The sequence below is a fragment of the Loxodonta africana genome, chromosome 7 (assembly GCF_030014295.1).
Source record: "Loxodonta africana isolate mLoxAfr1 chromosome 7, mLoxAfr1.hap2, whole genome shotgun sequence".
NCBI classification, from domain to species: Eukaryota; Metazoa; Chordata; class Mammalia; order Proboscidea; family Elephantidae; genus Loxodonta; species Loxodonta africana.
This window is the reverse complement of record NC_087348.1, coordinates 104,745,921-104,767,520: the sequence shown is the minus strand read 5'-3', so window position 1 is coordinate 104,767,520 and position 21,600 is coordinate 104,745,921. Positions and strand designations below refer to the sequence as shown.

General features: G+C 43.0%; 1 protein-coding gene across 1 annotated transcript in view; it reads left to right on the top strand.

Annotated features, from left to right (window-relative positions):
* ME3 (malic enzyme 3) overlaps positions 1-21,600 on the top strand; it is a 224,818-nt gene that overhangs the window by 179,632 nt on the left and 23,586 nt on the right. Inside the window, exon 7 of the mRNA XM_023558533.2 lies at positions 14,369-14,478. Coding sequence (XP_023414301.2) covers positions 14,369-14,478 — 110 coding nt within the window. The remainder of the gene's footprint in view (positions 1-14,368; positions 14,479-21,600) is intronic.

Sequence of the window (21,600 nt, the reverse complement as noted above, 5' to 3'; positions counted from 1 at the left end):
GGAATCAACTCAACGACAGTGGGTTTTTTGGGTTTTATTTTATTTACTTACGTTGTAGTGATTTTTATAAAATTTCTATTTACCGTGTTTTTTATTTGTTTAGTTTTGTTCTCTTTCCCTGTCTTCTTATTAAATCTATTAAGTTTTCTTTATTTCATGCTTTCTCAACTGTACTGGTTTAGAAGTTATACATTCTGTTTTTATTCTTTGCCTTATTCTTTGTCATTTTTTAATGAACGTACTTGACCTAAAGTCTAAACTTAATATCTCTCTGATCGTAGTTCAGTAAACTAGAAATTGAAAATGAATTCAAAACAAAAAAGTCTTTCTACAGCCAACTCAGTGGCAATGGATTTGGTTTTTTTGTTTGTTGGTTTCTATTTAACAAAGTCTTGAGTAAAAATGAAATTACAAACAGAAGTTACAGAATATCTGAAAAATAATGATAATAAAAACACTACGTATCAGAATCTATGGGGTACAATTAAAGCAGTCATAACAGGAAAATTTATATCCCTAAATATTTATATCAACAAAAATAAATAAATTAATTAAATTCCCAGCTCAAAAAGCTATAAAAAGAACAACAAAGTAAACCAAAAGAAATCATAAGGAAGGAAATAATAATACTTAATGCTTTAACTCTGTTTTAAAAAATTCATCTCTAGCAACTAAAAGAAGAAATTATAGTGGCATATGGAAATTGTTTTGTAAAATACTTAGAACTGAAAATAATATAATTATTATTACAGCTGAAACAATAGAAAGCTATAGATCTTTAAATGCTCATTTTGGAAAAGAAGAAAGCCTGAAAATTAATGACCTAACATGCAACCTAATAGGTAAGAAAAAGAACAACAGAAAGTTGTTCTTCCTAAGAAGTAGAAAGGAGGAGATAATAATGATAAGAGCAGAAATTAATGAATTAGAAAATAAATATGAAACAGTGAGAATCAACAAAACAACAAAAGTTTCTTTAAAAGATTAATAAAGTAGACAAAACTCTGGAAATATTGATAATGGAAAAAGAGAAGACAAAAATAATAACAAGCATAAAGATGAGCAGTTCCTGCCAAACACTGCATTTTAAAAAATAACTAAATAACTAGCAAGCAAGCATTTCACCTTTCACCCTCTGGTAAATTGGGTGCTAAGTTAACCCGAGTTCCTATGGACAATAAAGCAGTTCACTAATTCATTTAATACAACAATCCTATTAAGTAGATATGTTATTGTCCTCTCCCACTAAATATATATGTTCCAGAGAGGGATGGTTGTCTATTTTGTTTACTGCTTATATCTCAGGCACCCAGATCAATGCCTAGTGCAGAACAGGTTTTCAGTAGACTCTGAATGAATCTACTTTTAACAGATGAGAAAACTGAGGCACAGAGACATTAGGGAACTTGGCCAAGGTCACACATTTAGTAAATGGTGGAGCCAAGATGTGAACACAGGTGGTCTGACTCCAGGACCCACTCTCTAAATTGGATACTCTCTATTTCTTTTATAGGAAGGAAAACAACAGTCCAGCATATTCCAGACACCTTCTTAAGACAGTAGACAAAGAGTATAAATGGGAGGAAGGTCTTCTAAAAGCTAGTGTACGTAGCCTACTCATGTCTTCTCTTTCCACTTTGTTCTAGGGCAGGGTTAATGCCCCACCTGTCCTCACCATAAAGGGGACTGTGAAGGGATCAGCATCCAGATCCCGTTGTCAAAACTCTAGTTTCTGGCAGCTAAGGAAGCCTCATTGCCCCATCATTCACCAGAGCTGGGTACCCCTGAATGTCTCTCAATAAACCATGAACACCACGCAGTTCAGCAGACCCCAGGGCAAAGCTGAAGCTCTTTGTCTCCAGGCTTCTCCTGTTGGTTTTAAATGATACATAAATGGTGCAAAATCCCTAAATTTACAGCATCTAGACCACAAAGACAGCTGGAGGATATTATTTTAATTTTAAAAGGCTATAAAAGAGCATCACTGTTAGCTCTATGTTCTGGTTGTAATGCTTCAGGGGTGTGTTTAGATTGTAAATCCCTCTTAGCAGAGACAATCACTGCTCAGTATTTTCATTTACACTGAATTTTAGGAATTCCTTCTATGGTTCAAACTCCATTTTACCATTCTGATTTTCCCACCTGGCCCTCTGTAATCTCAGAGTCTTCGTACCTGAGCAAGAAAGAACCTGCTCATTTGATCCAACTCCCTCACTCTGTAGCTGGGGAAACTGAGACCCAGAAAGAAATTTATTTTCCCGTGTCATACAGCTGGTTAGCAGCAAAGCATCACAGATCATGAGAAAAGTAATGGAAAATTAAGGAGAACCTATTTAAATGTTTGCTCTTATTCACCTAATTTTTGAAATCTACTCCAAGTTTCCATTTAGTCTGTACTTAGCACGTGCCTTCTCTGTGCCCCCTAGTATGGTCAATACAAAGAAAAGACCTGTCCTCAAGGACTTCAATTCTCCTTGGGATTATAACATGGACACATGAAATAATCAAAGCACAGTTCAAGACATCATTCAGCCATTTGCTTATTTATTAATTCATGTACTCATCCATTCGTTCATTGGATGGATTTATTGAACACAGTAATAAGTCAGAAATAGATCTTGCTCTCAAGGAGCTTACAGTCTACTAGGGAAGAAAAGAGATATATATGCTCAAATAATGGTTTGTCAGGTCTTGGGGCTTGGTTTCTGTAGATTTAATGTGTGCCTAGTCAATGGCCCTGCCTGGAGTTTCTGTCAAGTCTGAGAGGTGGAATCAGGTGGTCAGAGATCTGGGACGTTTAGTTGGGTTTTAAAAGTCATGACCTTCTTCTCAGGAAAGAGGTACCAAACTTGATTTTACAAAGAACCTATGCCGTGCTGGATGTTTGACATTTAATTATGACAGCAACCCTTAGAGATCAAGAAATTGAGATTCAGAAGACATAGCTAACTTGTCCAAAAAATCATCCAGCTATACGTTAGAGTTGTGCCAACCCCATCTGGCTCCCAAATCTGTGCTCTTTTACTGTAGACCCTCTGCTGGCCTGCTTTTCCAGCCTGGCTGGGAAGACACACCCTGCAAGTAGTGCTCATTTGTGTTAACTTGAATCCTTGGGGGCAAAGGAGGGTGCCTCAGGTGCTAACAATACTTCTGTGATGTATTTGTGGTCTTTGCAGCTATGTCTCTAGAGGAGGACCAAGTGGCTCCACAAGGACCTGGTGATATCCTATGGAGTGTGTACGACTGGACACTCCTTGTGAGAAGGGCTGTTCTCTGGCATTCATTTTTTCGTTTGTTCAACAAGTATTTACTGAGTCAGGCAAGCATAGGGCACTGGATATACAGCAGAGAACAAGGTAGAAGCATGTTTGCTTGGGCCTCCATAATGTGTGTCTAAAGCTTATTAGCCACAGAGCAGGGGGGCAGGAAAGGGGTCCATTAAAGCTTATTCTTCAGATATTAGGTGCCCAGCATTTGCCATACGATGATGAGTCTGACACAGCTGCTGCCTTCAAGGACTCTGGGTCTAGTGCCTGCTTTGATCTAGTTCATCATCTACCATGGGTTGGTCTTTTTCCTTTCTTCTCCTTGACTTTGGCTCACTTGGGTTCTGAAAGCCCACAGAACACAGACTGGATTTTCTTTTCTACCCCCTGACTAACAGTCATAATTCAAGGTGGAATTTAACCAGTTCTGTGAGAGAATGGGAAACCCTGGTGGCATAGTGGCTAAGTGCTATGGCTGCTAACCAAAAGGGTCGGCAGTTCAAATCTGCCAGGTGCTTCTTGGAAACTCTGTGGGGCAGCTCTACTCTGTCCTACAGGGTCGCTATGAGTTGGAATCGACCCGATGGCACTAGGTTTGGTTGGGTTTTTTTTTGTTTTTATGAGGTTTTTTTGGTGAGAGAATGAAGGTCCCTAGGTGGCACAAACAGTTCACTCTTTCACCGCTTCGTCTAGCAAAAGTAGGACCAACCACCCAGCTTCCTTATACTTTTCATTCTGACAAAACTGTAGAGAAGTATCAAACGTGATCACCCAGAGCCTTGTCTCTCACCAATGCTTATTGGTGGTGATATTTTGTGTATTTCTGTTGCCAACTCATGTCATGGATTAGCAGTGCCTTCTTTACTACTGGAGGCAGAGTCATCAACATCTTTACGACAAACTCAATAGTGGCCACTGACCTTTAAGAGGTCAAGAAGTCAAAAGATCAGCCACCATTCTCTTCCCAGCACTGGGATTTCTGGCATCATTTACGTGCTTTCCCAGGAACTCAAACAGGGAAATTCTGGAGGAAATCCAACGTGTTCATAAAGTGCTTTCTGTCTGGCCTGGGCTTGTTGTCAGAGCAGATTGAGAAATGGCCACATTGTTCTGAGACTTTTGAGCTTCCTGTGACTGTCTTGTTAGACGGTGGGAGTTTTCCTTGTGAGGTCAGAATGCCAGTCACAGGAGCCCGCCAGTCTGCCTGGCAGACCCAGGCACATCAGGGGAATCTCCCAGTCTTGAAGCTGGAAAGGGAAGGACCTCATAGGTCCACTCTTACACCCCTGGCTGGAATCCCTTTGACAACATCTGTGCCAAGTGGAGCTCCAATGACCACAGAATCACATCTAGTGACCAGCAACCTCTTCTACCTAGTGTTGAATTTCTCTACCTTAAAAGGCACTGAAGTCTGTGTCCTTTTAACTTCTCCCAAATGATTCTGCCTTTTCCCTCAAGCCTACTTAATTCCTTGTCCACAGAATGGTTCTTTACTTCATATGTTTGAAGATTGTTGTTATGCCTCATTCCACTTGACTTTCTCTTTTGTAGACTCAATATTCCCGCTTTCTCCAATCCGTGGTTTCCCATTTCCTCACCTACAGAATAGTTTGCCTGTCATCTTTGTGAATATCTCTCCAACTTCTGAACCCCAGCCTACTCCCAACCCCAGCACAATAACTCACTGCCTCATACATATCTGTGGTAGGGCTGTGGTGTGAGGGCTTCGAATCTGTCCCCTCTTCCTGGGTGTGAGGTCCTAGAGAGAGGCACCATGTCTTTTTCACACTCTAACTTTGCCCTAGCTCCTGGTACCTCACATCTATCAGAATCTCCCCCATTCATTACTCCTCTACCTCCCTCTATACTGGCCCCTTTATCTCAAAAGCATTCCTCCCATTTCAAAAACAAATCCATCCTTCAGCCCCACATCCCCTAATGGCTGTATGTCTCCCTCATAGCCAATCTTCTTGGAATAAGTTATCACTGACATTTCCTCCCTTCTATTTTCACATTAACGCTCTGCAGTATGATTCGCTCCCCACCACTCCGCTGAAAGTGGTCTGACAAAGGTCACCAGTGATCTTCTAAACACTAAATTGAATAGACACTTCATGATCCCTGTTTCACTTGATGTCTCAGCAGCATTTGAGCTCCTGTGGCAGCTGCTCTGTGGCTCACCTTCACCTCTCTGGTTCCCCTGCTCACTTTCCTTTCCTGGCCTCTCTTCTTCCATCCCTCTGCTCCTTGGATGTAGGTGTGCTCCAGGGTTCTGTCGCTGGCCCTGCTTCCTTTTCACTGCACATACTCTGCCTCAGAATTCTCATCAAATCCCATGACTGAATTCCATATTTATGTACACATAATGCCCTGAATGTCATGTTCCTCTCTCCCAAACTTCATGTATAGTCAACTGCCTAGTGAACATGTTCACTTCGATGCCCCACAGCACTTCATACTCAACATGTCCCAAACCTGTCTTCCCCAGCAAGCTTGCCTGTCTCCCTGTCTCCAACCTCGGTGAGTAATGGACACCACCATCCACCCATCCTGGGCTCCTTCTGCTCCTTCATCTTCCATACCTGGTCTGTTATTAAATTCTGCCCATAATAATCATAGCCTCCATGTACTCAGTGCCTACTATGTACCAGGCTTTTTATACACAGTATTCCATTCAAGTCTCATGATGGGACCACAAGAGAGGTATTATTATTCCATTCTGTTATCAGTGAACAAACTGAAATTTTGACTAAATAGTTTGCCCAAGATCACACTGCTAGTAAGTAATGGAGCCAGACCTATCTGATCCCAAAGCTCTCTCCACTCTCCCACCTTTTCCCTTTCCTTCATGCTGCGTGTTTTATCTCCTTGGCATCTTTTATCAAACTCCCTCCTCTCCATCCCTGTACCCCCAATGGTTAAACAGGCAGCAAAATGTCTGCTGTGCCTAGAATGTCAGAAGACATGGGAGGGGTGTGGAACGATAAGGTTGGGGCCAAAGTGCACACCACGCTGAGGGGTTTGGACATAATCCCAGAGGCAGTGGGAGCCCCATAGAGATTTTCAGGAAAGGAGGGGCCTGCACAGACTTGTGTTTAGGAAGACATGGAGGATAGATTGGGGGAGGGGGAGTGAACCTGGGAGAGGTGAGATAGTTATTTTAGGATCCTGACCAGAATTGGCAATTGTCTTGAATCCACCAGTCCCACCTGGTACAAAATTCTTTCTGCAGAGAGTTGTCTTTCTCAAAATATGCTCCACCATATGTGGGGAGGGTGGAATGCATCAGGATAAAGTCTTTGGTCAAATAAGCTTAGAAAATGCTAGGTTAAACAGGTTTCTTAACACAGGGCCTTCAAAGCCTTTAATCTGCATTGCATGTGTAATACGCACACAATTCTGCAAACTTATCTAACCACAAGACCTCTTTCTGAGAGCATCTCAAAAGACTAGAGTTTAAGGGAATATGTAAAATAAAACAAAGACCTAGAGCTGTCATAATTCTGTCAGCTCTAGTTCCTGAAAGGAAAAAAATAAACAGCTTTCCACTGAGTGACACCTGATATTCTCACTGAACACTCTGCTGTGAGAATCTTGCGTGTGTGTTTGAGGTTGTGGGAACAGAGGGGACTCCATGAAAATATGAGTGATAGCTTTTAGTCATTCTTTTTGTAGACAGACTGAGCAAATCCACCAGGTCTCTGGTGTTTGTTCAGATCTGAAAGAGGTCAGACCCAGGTGTTTGAAAGAATGGCAGGTCCTGACCTATGAAACAGAGAAGCCAGATCAGCAGCCTCTGGAATGTTCTTCTTTCACTGACATCCCTTGCACTGCATTTGGTCTGCTTCCTGGGGGGAAGGGCTGAAGAGTCACCTTAGACTCTGTTTAACCTTGGCAGGTGCTGGCTCTGTTGGTCCTGGTCTGGGTCTCTTCACACTGTCATATAGCTCGCTAGGGCTCCCTTGCATAAGTCACCATTTGCAGGCTTGGTCTTGCCTGAGCGCTACAGGAAAAAAAATTTCAAACATCCACCCTGAGTTTAGTGTCTTTCAGCGAGCTCTGGCCTTGGGATGCCTTCCCTGGCAGATCCAAGGCCATTTCCCAGCTGATTCCCCAGGGTTGAGAAGTCTGGACAGCTCTGTGTGTGGCTTGGGGAGGTGCCTCTTTTTCCACTGCAGGAATCTTCACTGGAGATGCATCAGATATTCCTCAGCTGCTGCCAAGGCTTCAGTGCAACAAGTTTAAAAGTGCAGAAGGGGACAGATAAGCAGGAGCCTCTCCAGTGAGGGGCATCTCCTGGCAGGACAGGAGGATAGCAGTTCACCGCCAGCACCAAAATCAGGAAACCACACAGAGCCCTGAGTAAGGGGACCCTGAGGAGGGACCCTCCTGCTGCTGCTCCAACTGTATGGCCCAGAGGATGGCTGCCCAGCCCTGCTCCCTCAGCTGGTCTGGTGTATGCCCAGAAGGACTTTAAAATACTGACTCTCCAGACTTTCCTATCACATATTGCTCTTATAAGAATGGTCAGATCTCACTATTTTGGATTTCTAGAAATATGAATGAAGCTCAAAATGTATCTACTCCAGCTCCATTAGTAGCTCATGCTACTCCAGCCCTCTCATAACGGGGAACTGAGACCCAGAGAGAGAAAGGGGACTCACCCAGAACCCACGCTTATGGCAGAGAAAGAAAAAGCACACCGTTTTCCTGTCTCCCTGTTCAGCCTTTTCTTAATCCTACGGCTCTGTCTCTCCCAACAGAGAAAGAAAACCAGCTTTATTTTCTATTTAGTTTTATCTTTTAAGCAGTCAATATTGCCATTAAAACTAAACTAAGGTTTGGAGCTTCCTCAAAAAGTTAAACATAAAATTACCATATGGTTCAGCAATTCCTCTCCTAGGTATATACCCAAAAGAATTGAAAGCAGAAATGCAGACTTGTACGCCAATGTTCATTGCAGCATTATTCACAGTAGCCAAAAGGTGGAAACAATTCAAGTGTCCATCAACAGATGTGTCATATCCATGTAATATTGTTCACTCATAAAGAGAAATGAAGTTCTAATACATGTTATGAAGTGGATAAACCTTGAAAGCATTGCTAAGTGAAATAAGCCAGACACAAAAGGACAAATATGGTCTGATTCCACTTAAATAAAATATCTAGAACAGGCAAAAGCATAGAGACAAAAGCAGAGTAGAAGGTACCAGGGACTGGGGGAGGGAGGAATGAGGAGTTATTACAGAGGTACAGAGGTTCTATTTGGGGTGATGAAAAAGTTTTAGAAATAGTGGCGATGGTTAAATAACATTATGAATATAATTAATGCCATTGAATGATACATTTAAAATGGTTAAAATAGAAAATTCTCATATATATTTTACCACAATTAAAAAATAATCAAAAAAATTTTTAATAAAAATTAAAAAAATTAACTAAGGCAGGTTCTGGAGTCAGGTATCAGTCCCTGGGTAGTGCAAATGATTAAGCCTTCAACCACTGACCTAAAGGTTGGTGGCTGGGACCCACTCAGACATGCTGTCAAAGAAAGGCCTGGCAGTCTGCTTCCTTAGAGTTACAGCTTTGAAAGCTGTATGGAGCAACATACGGGGTCACCAGGAGTCAGAATCAACTTGACGGCAACTGGTTTGGTTTTTTGTGGGTTTTTTTTTTTTTTTTGGTTTAGAGTCATATGGAGCCATGTTCAGAGTCCAGCTCCGCCACTTACTAACGTGGTAGAGTAAAATGAGCCTGGAGCAAAGTTTAACCTCTGTAGCTCAGGTTTCCTTCTCTGAAAACAGCACCTACCACATAACGTCAGAAGTAAAGATTAATTAAGATGATATATATAAAGAGCTCAGCTTGATGTACAGCAGGTAATAAATATTCAATAAAGGTTAGCTATTTTTTTATTGTTATTAGTAGTAGTACTTTAATGAACATGTGAGGTAATTGATAATTAACATTTAAATAAGTATTATGGTAAAAGTCTATTACCTGTATTTGTATGTGTATGAATGGACTAAGTGTAGGTTATGGAATTTGAGAAAAGTTTTTTCCACCTAAGCCATTTAAATTTTCACTTTGAAATTTTCTTTTTGTTCTTAGTTGGCTCTTAATAGTTTAACAAGTTGGCAGATAAACTTTAGCACAACACTAAATTTCCACCTACTCTTTCATGTACCCATCCCTCCCTAAAACATTTGTTGAACAACTACAATATCAACTCATTAAAGGTGCCCTATAGATGCTTTTGGATGGATAGATGGACAGACGGGCGGACGGACAGACGGATGAATGGGTGGATGGGTGGATGAGTGGGTGGTGCTAAGAGAGTGATTGAAGCACCCACCATCGGTTCACACTGGATAGCTGTCTGCCTTTGTGAAAGGCCATAGGGGTGGGATGAGGGACTGGAAGAAAATGCTGAAAGGCTGGAGGTCTTGATGCAGATAAAGAACAGATGTAGTAAAAAGTGAGGCAAAGCTGAAGGATGAGAGGCTGTGGTCAGAGCCTGAAATGGAACAGTTTGCAATCCTAGAGTAGATGTAGTTTCCTGGTGATGACAAGGTCCTGCGATCAACCATGGGATGTGTGTCCAAGGTAGATAAAGATTCTGGGGGTCCTTAAATCCAAGGAGGCCTAGGAACTCTGAATTCAGGTTGTAGGATGGGTCATCCACATAGGCTTTGAATTAATATGGTTTTACTATATTCCATCAAAATTGCTCCAGGAACAGGGTGAGGGGTATCTCTTACATAATACTGAATTTAATATGAAATGGTAATAATGTACTGAACAAAGTTCTTCATAATTCTTGCCTTATTTTTACTTCAGCAAATGAGTGGTGGTGGAGTTAAAGGTCAAGTGTGTGTGTGTGTGTGTGTGTGTGTGTGTGTGTGTGTGTGTGAAAGAGAGAGAAAGAAAGAAAAACATGTGTATCACATTGTTTTGTTGTCTGACCTTTTCAACATTTTAGCTCCAGGCCAGTTGTAGAGCAATTCTGGGAGTCTTGAGGGGGTTATATATAGCACAATGTCACCAGCCACCAAAGACATTCTGTTCTCCTCAATACTTGTAGTTCACACCCTCAACAAAGATTCACAGTAAATTTTGGCTTGGCGAGCATGATGTTATATTTGTGCATAGGAGGTTTTATAGCCTTGGAAACTCTATGGGGCAGTTCTACTCTGTGTTAAAGGGTCGCTATGAGTCGGAATCAACTCGACAGCAATGGGTTTGGTTTTTTTTTTTTGGTATTATACTATAAGGAGAAGAGGTCTAGATGGTAGGTCAGGAGACTCACTGAGACCCCTACCCCTACTCTCATCAGCACTTGCACTGTGCCTATAAATAAAAATTGTGACCAGGATGGTACAACTGTATTTAGCCCTTTACATCTTAAAAATCACCCTTAGCTTTTAATTCTCAAAACAAGTTGGCCAGGCAGATATTATTGTGCCCATTGACAGAAGGGAAACTGAGGCAGAATGGAGCAGTGAAGTGACATGTGCAAGGACACCCAGTTATGTGTGGTAGAGCCAGGTCAGACCAAGTCCCTGACCCAAGCCCAGCATTCTTGACACTGGACTGACAGGTCACTGCTGCTCTGTTTCTGCCCCATAACATGAACCCATCTCCAGGTTCCCTCACCAACAGCTCTGACCAGCTATGTTCTAGAAGGACCATGCTAGGAGCAAATATTTGCCTCCCTACTTATATTTCTGCTGGGTAGTGTAAGCCATACACATAATTTTGAGGTTGGAAAAAAAAAAATTTGTGGGCCATTTCACTGCCACTCATTCCCTTATATCACCAGTTTCATCAGAAGGATGTCCCCAATAACACAGGAAGCCGACTAAGTGTACGCCCTACCTACCTTTACTAAAAAAGCAAGGTAATAATCTTCCCACAACTGGTCTCAAGACTCTAGTTCACACCAGGTGGGGAATGCAGATACACAGTAATCAGGCCACCTGTGCCTTGTGAGGGGCCCACAACACTCATTACTGATCAGTCAGGACACTTTTTCTCAATAACTAGGGCCTCAATTACTGTTACTCAGTCACAATGGACCCATGAGACAAAACCTATGTTTTGTTTATGCGTTAAGTAATTTTTTCTAGTTGATACCATGCTTGCTTCTAGAAAAACTCCAATTTCTACAGCACTCATTACTGATGAATCAGGATATTTTTTTCCTCAATGAATATGACCACCATTACTGTTAAATCAGCTGCCTTTGAGTCCATTCCAACTCATGGAGACCCCATGTGTGTCAGAACTGTGCCCAGTTTTCAGTGGCTGATTTTTCAGCCAGACCTTTCTTCCGAGGCACCTCTGTTGTAGCTGTTGTTAGGTGTCATCAAGTCAGTTCTGATTCATAGCGACCCTATGCACAACGGAATGAAACACTGCGCCGTCCTGCACCGTCCTCATGATCGCTGCTATGCTTGAGCCCATTGTTGAAGCTATTGTGTCAATATATCTTGTTAAGGATCTTCCTCTTTTTCACTGACCCTTCACTTCACCAAGCATGATGTCCTTCTCTAGGGACTGGTCCCTCCTGATAACTTGTCCAAAGTATGCGAGATGAAGTCTCATCATCTTTGCTTCTAAGAAGCATTCTGGTTGTATTTCTTTCAGGACAGATTTGTTCGTTCTTTTGGTAGTCCACGGTATATTCAATATTCTTTGCTAACACCACAACTCAGAGGCATCAATTCTTCAGTCTTCCTTATTCATTGCCCAGCTTTTGCATGCATATGAGGCAATTGAAAACACCATGGCTGGGAACAGGCACACCTTAGTCCTCAAAGTGACATCTTTGCTTTTTAACACTTTAAAGAGGTCTTTTGCAGCAGATTTGCCCAGTGCAATGCGTTGTTTGATTTCTTGACTGCTGCTTCCATGGACGTTGATTGTGGAGCCAAGTAAAATGAAATCCTTGACAACTTCAATCTTTTCTCCGTTTATCATGATGTTGCATATTGGTCCAGTTGTGAGGATTTTTATTTTCTTTATGTTGAGGTATAATCCATGCTGAAGGCCATAGTCTTTGATCTTCATCAGCAAGTGCTTCAAGTCCTCTTCACTTTCAGCAAGCAAGGTTGTGTCATCTGCATAACGCAGGTTGTTAATGAGTCTTCCTTCAATCCTGATGCCCTGTTCTTCTCAGATTATCTGCTCCCCCTACAGACTGAATAAGTATGGTGAAAGGATACAACCCCTACACACACCTTTCCTGAGTTTAAACCATAGCAGTATCTTGCTCTGTTCAAATGACTGCCTTTTGATCTATGTACAGGCTCCACATGAGCACAATTAAGTGTTCTGGAATTCCCAATCTTTGCAATGTTATCCATAATTTGTTATGATCCATACAGTCTAATGCCTTTGCATAGTCAATAAAACATAGGTAAACATCTTTCTGGTATTCTCTGCTTTCAGCCAGAATTCATTTGACTTCAGCAATGATATCCTTCTTTCCACGTCCTCTTCTGAATCCAGCTTGAATTTCTGGTATTCTCTGTCAATGTACCAGTGTAACTGCTTTTGAGTGCTCTTCAGCAAAATTTTACTTGCACATGATATTAGTGATATTGTTTGATAAATTCCTCATTCAGTTGGATCACCTTCCTTTGGAATAGGCATAAATATGGATCTCTTTCAGTTGGTTGGCCAGGTAGCTGTCTTCCAAATTTCTTGGCATAGACGAGTTAGTACTTCCTATGCTGCATCTGTTTGTTGAAACATCTCAATTGGTATTCAGTCAATCTTGGAGCCTTGTTTTTTGCCAGTGTACTCAAGCCTCCAAACTTTTGGTTAGCAGTCAACTGTGTTAACTGTTTGCACCACCCAAGCCACAAAAAAACCAAACCCATTGTAGTCAAGTCAATTCCGACCCATGATTCTATCCCATTCAGACTCCTCAATTACTGTTTCTCAGTCACAAATGACCCATGAGATAAAACCTGTCTTTGTCCATGTGTTAAATAATTTTTTTTATAGTTTGTACCATTCTTGCTTTCAGAAAGATTCCAGTAAAAGACATAATAGAACAAAACTACCGAAACCAGGATCAAAGAACAAGAATGAAGTAAGGAGGAAAGGTGTGTCTAGAAAGCCTAGGCTGAGGGAACCTATTGCAAAGGAGCAGAAAAGTTTGCTGTCAACTTCTGAACAGCCAGAGTGAAAAGAAAAAATAGGTTACAAAACTCTAATGAACCCCAGTTATTTTTTTAGGAAATACAAAGGTTTTCCTGACCTTGAACTCTAGGAGGCAGATCTAGCATAGATTTGAAGTAAGGTGTATCAGCCAGTTTAATGAGCATTGTCTTCACCCATCTTGTCAGTGTTTCTCAAAGTTCTCTAGACTGTCAGAATCAGAATCATCTGGGGTGCTTGTTAAAACTACAGATTCCTGAGCCCCACCCCAACTCACTGAGAATCTCTGGGAGATAGGCCTAGAGATCTGCATTTTAAACAAGCTCACTAATTTATTCTTCTATATCTTCAAGTTTGAGAACACCTTGTTCTTCAAGGTGGTTGTAGTTAACAGTGGCTTAATGCAGTGGCCTTTCCTGACTTTACTTGCATCTTATCAGGGAACAATGTTTACACTAGAGGAGTCTCTAGTAGAGGAACCCCAGGCCTCAGGCTCCAGCAAGGAAGATATTTGGAGGTTATAGAGGCTCCCAGTGCCCCGATAGTAGGGAAGCAGGGCTCTGTGTATACAGTTGGGTTTGGAGTGAGCTGTCCTCTGGGATTTCAGATGGCCACAGGCCACAGAGGGGACAAGTTCCACCTCAGCCCCAGGATCTGCCATCTACAGCCCATGGAGCCACCAGCCCACAGTAGAGACCTGGGCTCAGCTGACCACCAAGGCCAGAGCCCCTACACCTTCCCTTCTCTACCCATGGGGGGCAGACAGAGTCCATGAGCCACCCAGGTGGCAAATAGCCCGAGCATTTGAAACATGCTACCTTCCTAGCCCTACCCATTGCCCTGTGCCTCCCCACACCCCAGCACAGGCTGGGATCTGCAAGGAATCTGGCTAAGGGAGACAATCATGTGTTCTTTCCTCTCCCTTCCCACAGGTTTGGAATAAATTGCCTCATCCAGTTTGAAGACTTTGCCAATGCCAATGCCTTCCGCCTGCTCAACAAATACCGCAACAAGTACTGCATGTTCAATGATGATATCCAAGGTAGGTTTCCACCCTGCCTGACAAAGCCACTGGGAACTAAATCCTTTTCACAGGCTCAGCTGAGTACCAAATGTGGGGCAGGGGTCATCTCAAAGCTGGTTTGCTGGCAGCAGCTCTTAGGAAAGAACATTAAGCCTGGATTCGGCTCTCACTTGACTAATTCTTAGCTATCTGACCTTGAACAAATCTCTTAACTTTGCTGATCCTCAGTTTCTGCATCTATAAAATGGAGATTATTACTGTTTCAGAGATAGGTAAGAATTATATGATGCAATATGTGTTAGAAATTCCAAACAATGTTGTCATTTACTAGCTAGTTGAACTTGGACAAGTCACTTCTCTGAGCCTCAGTTTCATCATCTATTCAATAGAGATGATAATAACTGTTATGAAGATTATTGTGAAAATTTAAAGAGCTAATCTATGGAAAATAAAAGCACGTAAGACTTATCAGACCAAATCATCAGTCACCATAAAAATAGTCTTCCCCACCACAATAATTTGCATTCATATTTTCCAAACATAAGGTGTGTCCCTGTGAGGGAGTCAAAACAATTCCTTCTCTGAACGTGGGTGGAATGTGTGCTGCCCTCAGAGACATGGGCAGCAGGGGCCAGGGGCGCACCAAAAGCCATGGTGAAGCATCTTCTAGTTCCTGGTCAACTTGGTTACCTGTTCTGTGAACCATTAAACACCTGCGGGCACTTGTCTCTTGCTATGGAGGTGCCAGTATCTGAAACTAGAGTGAGAGGGGTGGCCTCTCTGGAATTACCTCATCTGATGCAGGACTTCTCATTCCTAAAGGCAATAAGGAGCATCTGGGAGCTGTTCCAATTATTTTGTAAAGTCTAAGAGAAACTGCGATGAGTCCAAATAGGTTATTATTTAATAAGTGAAGTTTACAAGCAAAGTCTTTTAAAACCAGGGATGTACATCATATAAAAAGAACAAGCTGAAGGCAACAAGTGCCCTTGATGGTAAAAGATCAGCCAACCTCTCATTTTGTAGATCGTTCCTTTAGAGGTCCAAAGAGGTCACAACCTTTCCTCCAGTGAGTTAGGGTTGTCCCTACAGGTGATAAGAGGACTCAAACCCAGACAGTGATAGCTAAGGTTTATAGCTGAATACTTGCTGTACAGCAGGCACTTCACTCATATAATCCTACTAACAATCCTATGAGATATTATCATTTCTGTCTTATAGATGGAGAAATCGAGGCACAAAAAGATTAAGTAACTTACATAGCCAGTAAGTATAGAGTTGAGATTTGAACCCAGGCATTTGGACTCTAAATTATAAGCTCATAACCATCCACCATACTGTTTCTAGATCTTATATTACAAAACCCAGTGCCTCTTCCCTTCCTATGGTCTATATTATGGGCTATAAGAAATGTGGTAAATGATTTTTCTCTATTTGTCATACATTTTTAAGAGGCAGAATATCACAGTTATGGTATATTACTAGATAATTAATGTAAAACTATACAGCTTCAATGCTTGAAGACTGGGTGCCCAGAGATGTGGGAGTCCCGGAAAGGGAGAGGTGGGCATGGCAGCCCCCTATCCTAGTTACCATTCTGCCCCTCCTGGCCCTGATGTGTGGGCCTGGGACAGGCATTGGCTATGCTAGCACAGCCTCATTCAGACCAACTGGGTACCTGTGCACAGCCAGGGTGCTGCTGTCCAGGAAGCCCCGGCTAGAGGGAGTGAAGCACTCACTCGTCACCTGCCAGCCACCTCACCGTCAGGCCAGCAGGCAGGGGTACTTGTACAGCCCTAGAGGAAACATCTGCCAGCTGGCTTCTGACTGGCTCCCCCATTGTGTCACTCAGCCTTGAATCAGCAGCAGGACAGCATTTGTCTGAGCCCGCTGGGCTGCCAAGGCCAGAGGGTGGAAGAGGAAAACAAGTCCAAGTGGGCTGCACACCTGGTGCGCAGACATCCAGACGTGCAGACCCACATACAGCCACGTATGTACACATCCTCATAAACACATGCAAGGGAACACATCTGGGCCTGGCACTCTATCCGCCCCCCACTCTGCTGCCAGAGTGATCCTCTAAAATGAAAATGTGACTAAGCTACCTCAAGCAGCATTGAGGGCATTGGCAAAAAACAAGGCTCCAGGAATTGACAGAATACCAATTGAGATGTTTCAGCGAAGGGATGTAGTGCTGAAGGTGTTTGCTTGTCTATGCCAAGAAATTTGGAAGCCAGCTACCTGGCCAACCAACTGGAAGAGATTCATATTTGTGCTCATCCCAAAGAAAGGTGATCCAACAGAATGCGGAAATTATCAGACAATATCATTGATATCACATGCAAGTAAAATTTTGCTGAAGATCATTCAAAAGTGGTTGCAACAGTACATGGACAGGGAATGGCCAAAAATTCAAGCCACATTCAGAAGAGGACATGGAACTAGGGATATCATTGCTCATGTCAGATGGATATTTGCTGAAAGCAGAGAATACCAGAAATATGATTACCTGTGTTTTATTTACTACACAAAGGCATTTGACTGTGTAGATCATAACAAATTATGGATAACATTGTAAAGAATGGGAATTCTAGAACACTTAATTGTGCTCCTGTGGAGCCTGCACATAGACCAAGAGGCAGTTATTCAAAAAGAACAACGGGATATTGCATGGATTAAAATCAGGAATGGTACACCTCAGGGTTGTATCCTTTCACCATTTTTATTCGATCTGTATGCTGAGCAGATAAGCCAAGAAGCTGAATTATATGAAGAAGAATGTAGCATCAGGATTGGTGGAAGACTCATTAACAACCTACAATATGCAGATGATACAACCTTGCTTGCTGAAAGTGAAAAGGACTTGAGGCACTTAACGATGAAGATTAAAGATGACAGCCCTCAGTATGGATTAAACATCAACATAAAGAAAACAAAAATTCTCACAATTGGACCAATAAGCAACATCATGATAAACAGAGAAAAGACTGAAGTTCTCAAGGATTTCATTTTACTTGGACCCACAATCAACACCCATGGAAGCAGCAGTCAAGAAATCAAACAACATATTACATTAGGCTAATCTGCTGCAAAAGACCTCTTTAAAGTGTTAAAAAGCAAAGATGTCACTTTGAGGACTAAGGTATGCCTGACCCAAGCTGTGATATTTTCGATTGCCTTATATGCCTGTGAAAGCTAGACAGTGAATAAGGAAGACCAAGGAAGAATCAATGCCTTTAAGTTGTGGTGTTGGCAAAGAATATCGAATATACTGTGGACTGCCAGAAGAACAAACAAGTCTTGCCTTGAAAGAAATACAGCCAGAGTGCTCCTCAGAAGTGAGGATGGCAAGACTTGTTCTCACGTACTTTGGACATGTTATCAGGAGGGACCAGTCCCTGGAAAAGGACATCATGCTTGGTAAAGTAGAGGGTCAGTGAAAAAGAGGAAGACTCTCTGCAAGATGGATTGACACAGTGGCTGCAACACTGAGCTCAAACATAGCAATGATTGTGAGGATGGTGCAGGACCAGGCAGTGTTTCGTTCTGTTGTACATACGGTTGCTATGAGTCAGAACCGACTCCACAGTACCTAACAACAACAACAACATCCTCCCACCCATTATGTTTAAATAGAGAGCTCACACTCCTTCATGAGAAAGTTCACACCCCTTCAGTGAAAGGATAAGGCTTCAGGGATCTGCTTACTTGTGCTTCCCTCTCCTCTAGCTCATCTCTGTCTCTGTCTGCTGACCCACCCTTCACTCTTACTTTTCTGACCGCCTTACCCATCTTTTCTCTCATATTTGGAAATTCTGCTCAGGATACACTTTCTCATTATCTTTGTCTGAGTAACTCTCATTCATCCTACAAGACTTAGCTCAAGGGTCTCCTGCCCCAGGAAAGACCCCACATCGACCCCTGCTCCCCCTATCTGATCTGGATGTCCCCAGGTGCTCCCATAGCCACCTGTTCTCACCTGTCAGGAATCTTCCCACACTGTACCCCAAATGCATCTACTGAGCTATCTGTCTCCCCACAAGACAGTAAGCTTCTAGAAGCAGGGGCCTTGTCTTATCTATTCTAGCACAATGCTTGACACATTAATTACAGATGCTTAGTTATTTGAAGAATGAGTAAAAATTGATGTTCTCATGTGGGTGTGTCTAAACTGCAATTCATGTGGGTGTGTCTACACTGCACACCTGCCCCTGCAGCCTCGTTTGTCCAAATCATCCTACATACAGTCATATATAAGTGTACCCCCACGTGTGGGCATACTGAGACATAAATACGTATTCATATGTGTACACCCTCATGCATACACATATAGCTTTTTAATTAATTCATTTGTTTAAATACATTTGGTTTTATTTATGTCCTGCCTATACCCAGCTAGGGAGCCCTGGTAGTATGGTGGTTAAAGAGTTTGGCTGCTAATTAAAAGGTTGGTAGTTCAAATCCAGCAGCCATGCCATGGGCAGTCAGTTTCCATAAAGGTTTACAGCCTTGGAAATCATATGGGACAGTTCTACTCTGTCCTATAGGGTCGCTGTGAGTCGGAATTGACCCAACAGCAATGGTTTGGTTTGGTTTATAGCCAGCTTACTGTGGAGTCTATTTTGTTCCAATCAAGGTCAGCTGGGATAGTTTTCTGGGTCCCACAGCAAACAGAAGAGACGCTGCCCGTTCTTTTCCCAGAAATTAAAGCTTAAAATGATTAATCTAGAACTGGTGAGGAGAGCTGGCAAATAGTACTGGAATGGCAGGAGCCCATAATATCCACCCTTTGATTAACAGCCTGACCTTTAAATGTGACCATGTAATTAATACCAGTAAAGAGATGGGCGTGGACATGCACTGCCCCATTCTCCTTCCAAGAAGGACTTTTGCTGCCCCAGCTGCCCGGAGGGCTATCAGCTGCTTCAGGTAGTGTCTCAGCTTCAGAGAGCCACCTTGCCTACAGTCGTGCCCTTCCAGGAGCGGCCCTCACCCATGATGAGGGAATATAATGGCCCGACCATTTCAGCCCAGTGAAAGACAACCCTGATGAGACATTTTAACTCCAGAGCTCCCCTCAGGGGTGGCTGAAGCTTTGGGTCGTGCATTGCAGCTCAACTTCTCCTTCTGTCCAACCCTCATTTTGCACCCTCCTTTTTTTTTTTTTGTATACTGTTGATCCCAAGAACATCCTGAACACTAAGTTAGGTCTCAGAATCTGCTTTCCAGGAAACCCAAACTGTAACAGATAACAACATTTTGTAATCACAGACCTTTAGGTTTGAAAAGTGCTTTTCACCCACATGCTCACTAGTTCCTCACAACAACCACCCCCTTATCCCGTCTCCCATAGAGAGGACAGACATTGCTATCCCCATGTCACTGATGAGGATGCTGAGGTACAGGAGGCTAAAGGTTTACTCAAGGTCATGTAGCCAGACAGGCACAAAGCTGGGACTAGAACCCAGGTTTTCTGACTTGGAACTATCACCTCTTTCCATGACACCGGGCTGCCTAATTGCTGTCTTGTGTGTAAAGCTGTGGAGTGGGTACTCTTGGTAAGGGTTAAATTTAAAAAAAAAAATTTTTTTTTTTTAGGCCCCACAAAAGTATGCGTATCACTGCTCTCAAGCATCCTACTGCTTTTCCCTCTCCTCATCTATCCCATCCCCTCCTCTAACTCCTACAGTTTACAGACCCAAAGATGAGGTCCAGAGAGGAGAAGGGACTTGACCACGGTTACAAGCTGGTTAGTGATGGGTCCAATATAAGAAGCCTATATTATTTATTCTCATTGCTAAGTGGGCAGTTAGAAGACAGGGGAGGAATTCCAGGACTTCTGGGTCAATATGGAAAATTAAGCCCATGCTGGAACTGTCCTCCTTTACCTTCAAATACGAAGTAAGGAGAAATGAAACATAAAAATACATAGCCATGGTTGCACAACATGATGAACACAATGTTGCTGAATTGTACATGTGAAGAATGCTGAAATGGCAAATGTTTTGTTACATATGTATTTACCATAATAAAAACAAAATACATAACCACGCTCAAACATAGGAAAGGAACACCCCCCACACAGAATTGGAGAGTGCTGGGAAAGAAGAAAGGAATGGAGGAAGGGAAATACAAATCACAGTAGTAAAAAAAAAAAAAAAAAACACGACATTGCCATCGAGTTGATTCCAACTCATAATGATCCCATGTGACAGAGTAAGGCTGCCCCCATAGGGTTTCCTAGGCTGTTAATCTTTGTTGGAGAAGTTTGCCAGGTCTTTTCTCCCATGGAGTGAATAGTGGGTTCAAAAGGCTAACTTTTCAGTTAGCAGCCAAGGGCTTAACCACTGTACCACCAGGGCTCCTCTTCACAGTAGTAAATGGGAACCAAAACTGTGACACTCAGGAGCTGGAGACAGACCCAGTCCACCCAGCAGGACCTTGACAGGTTCTCAGAATCTGACTAGAACCCTGCACATGGCGGGGGCCAACTCCAGGCCCCCACGACAATGAGACTGGGCCATGCCGTGCCTGCTGTGAACAGCTCTGTACACAGCCCCACCTCCCATCCTGGGTGGAACAAGGAAAGATGTAACTAAGGCCCCCGATCCCTACTAGGCTGAGCTCCATGAAGGCAGGGCCGTGGCCTACAGCCCAAGCAGGAATTCAGAGCTCGGTTGGTTAAAACAGTCTCCCAGCCAATTCCTCTGAACCACAGCACTGGGGAATCGCCTGTCCTCCAGGGCTGGCTGTGGGGCTGGGCGCCAGAGCCCCAGCACCTGAAGGAAAACGGAGCTCCCCAGGTTTGCTGGTTGTCTCCTGCCCTAGCCTCCAGCTTAGACTCATGGAAAGCCCAGGCCTGGGCTGGTCCGTGGTGAGTAGGGCTGCCGATGCGCTGACTCATTGCTGGCAGCCTCTTCAGGAATTCTGGAAAAGGCAGAGCTCAGGTGACTTTTGTTGTTTCAGCTGGGACCAGGGAAGCATCTCCACTCTTAGCAGAGGAAAGAGAGGCCTGGAAGGGGGCAAGGCAATGGGAATGGTCATGCTGGGGGACAAGCCAGCTGTGTCATTGGGAGGGAGAGCTGCACGTGAGGAGCCTGGTCCAAGATGCTGCTGGCCTAGTGACTCCAGGCCCCCAGC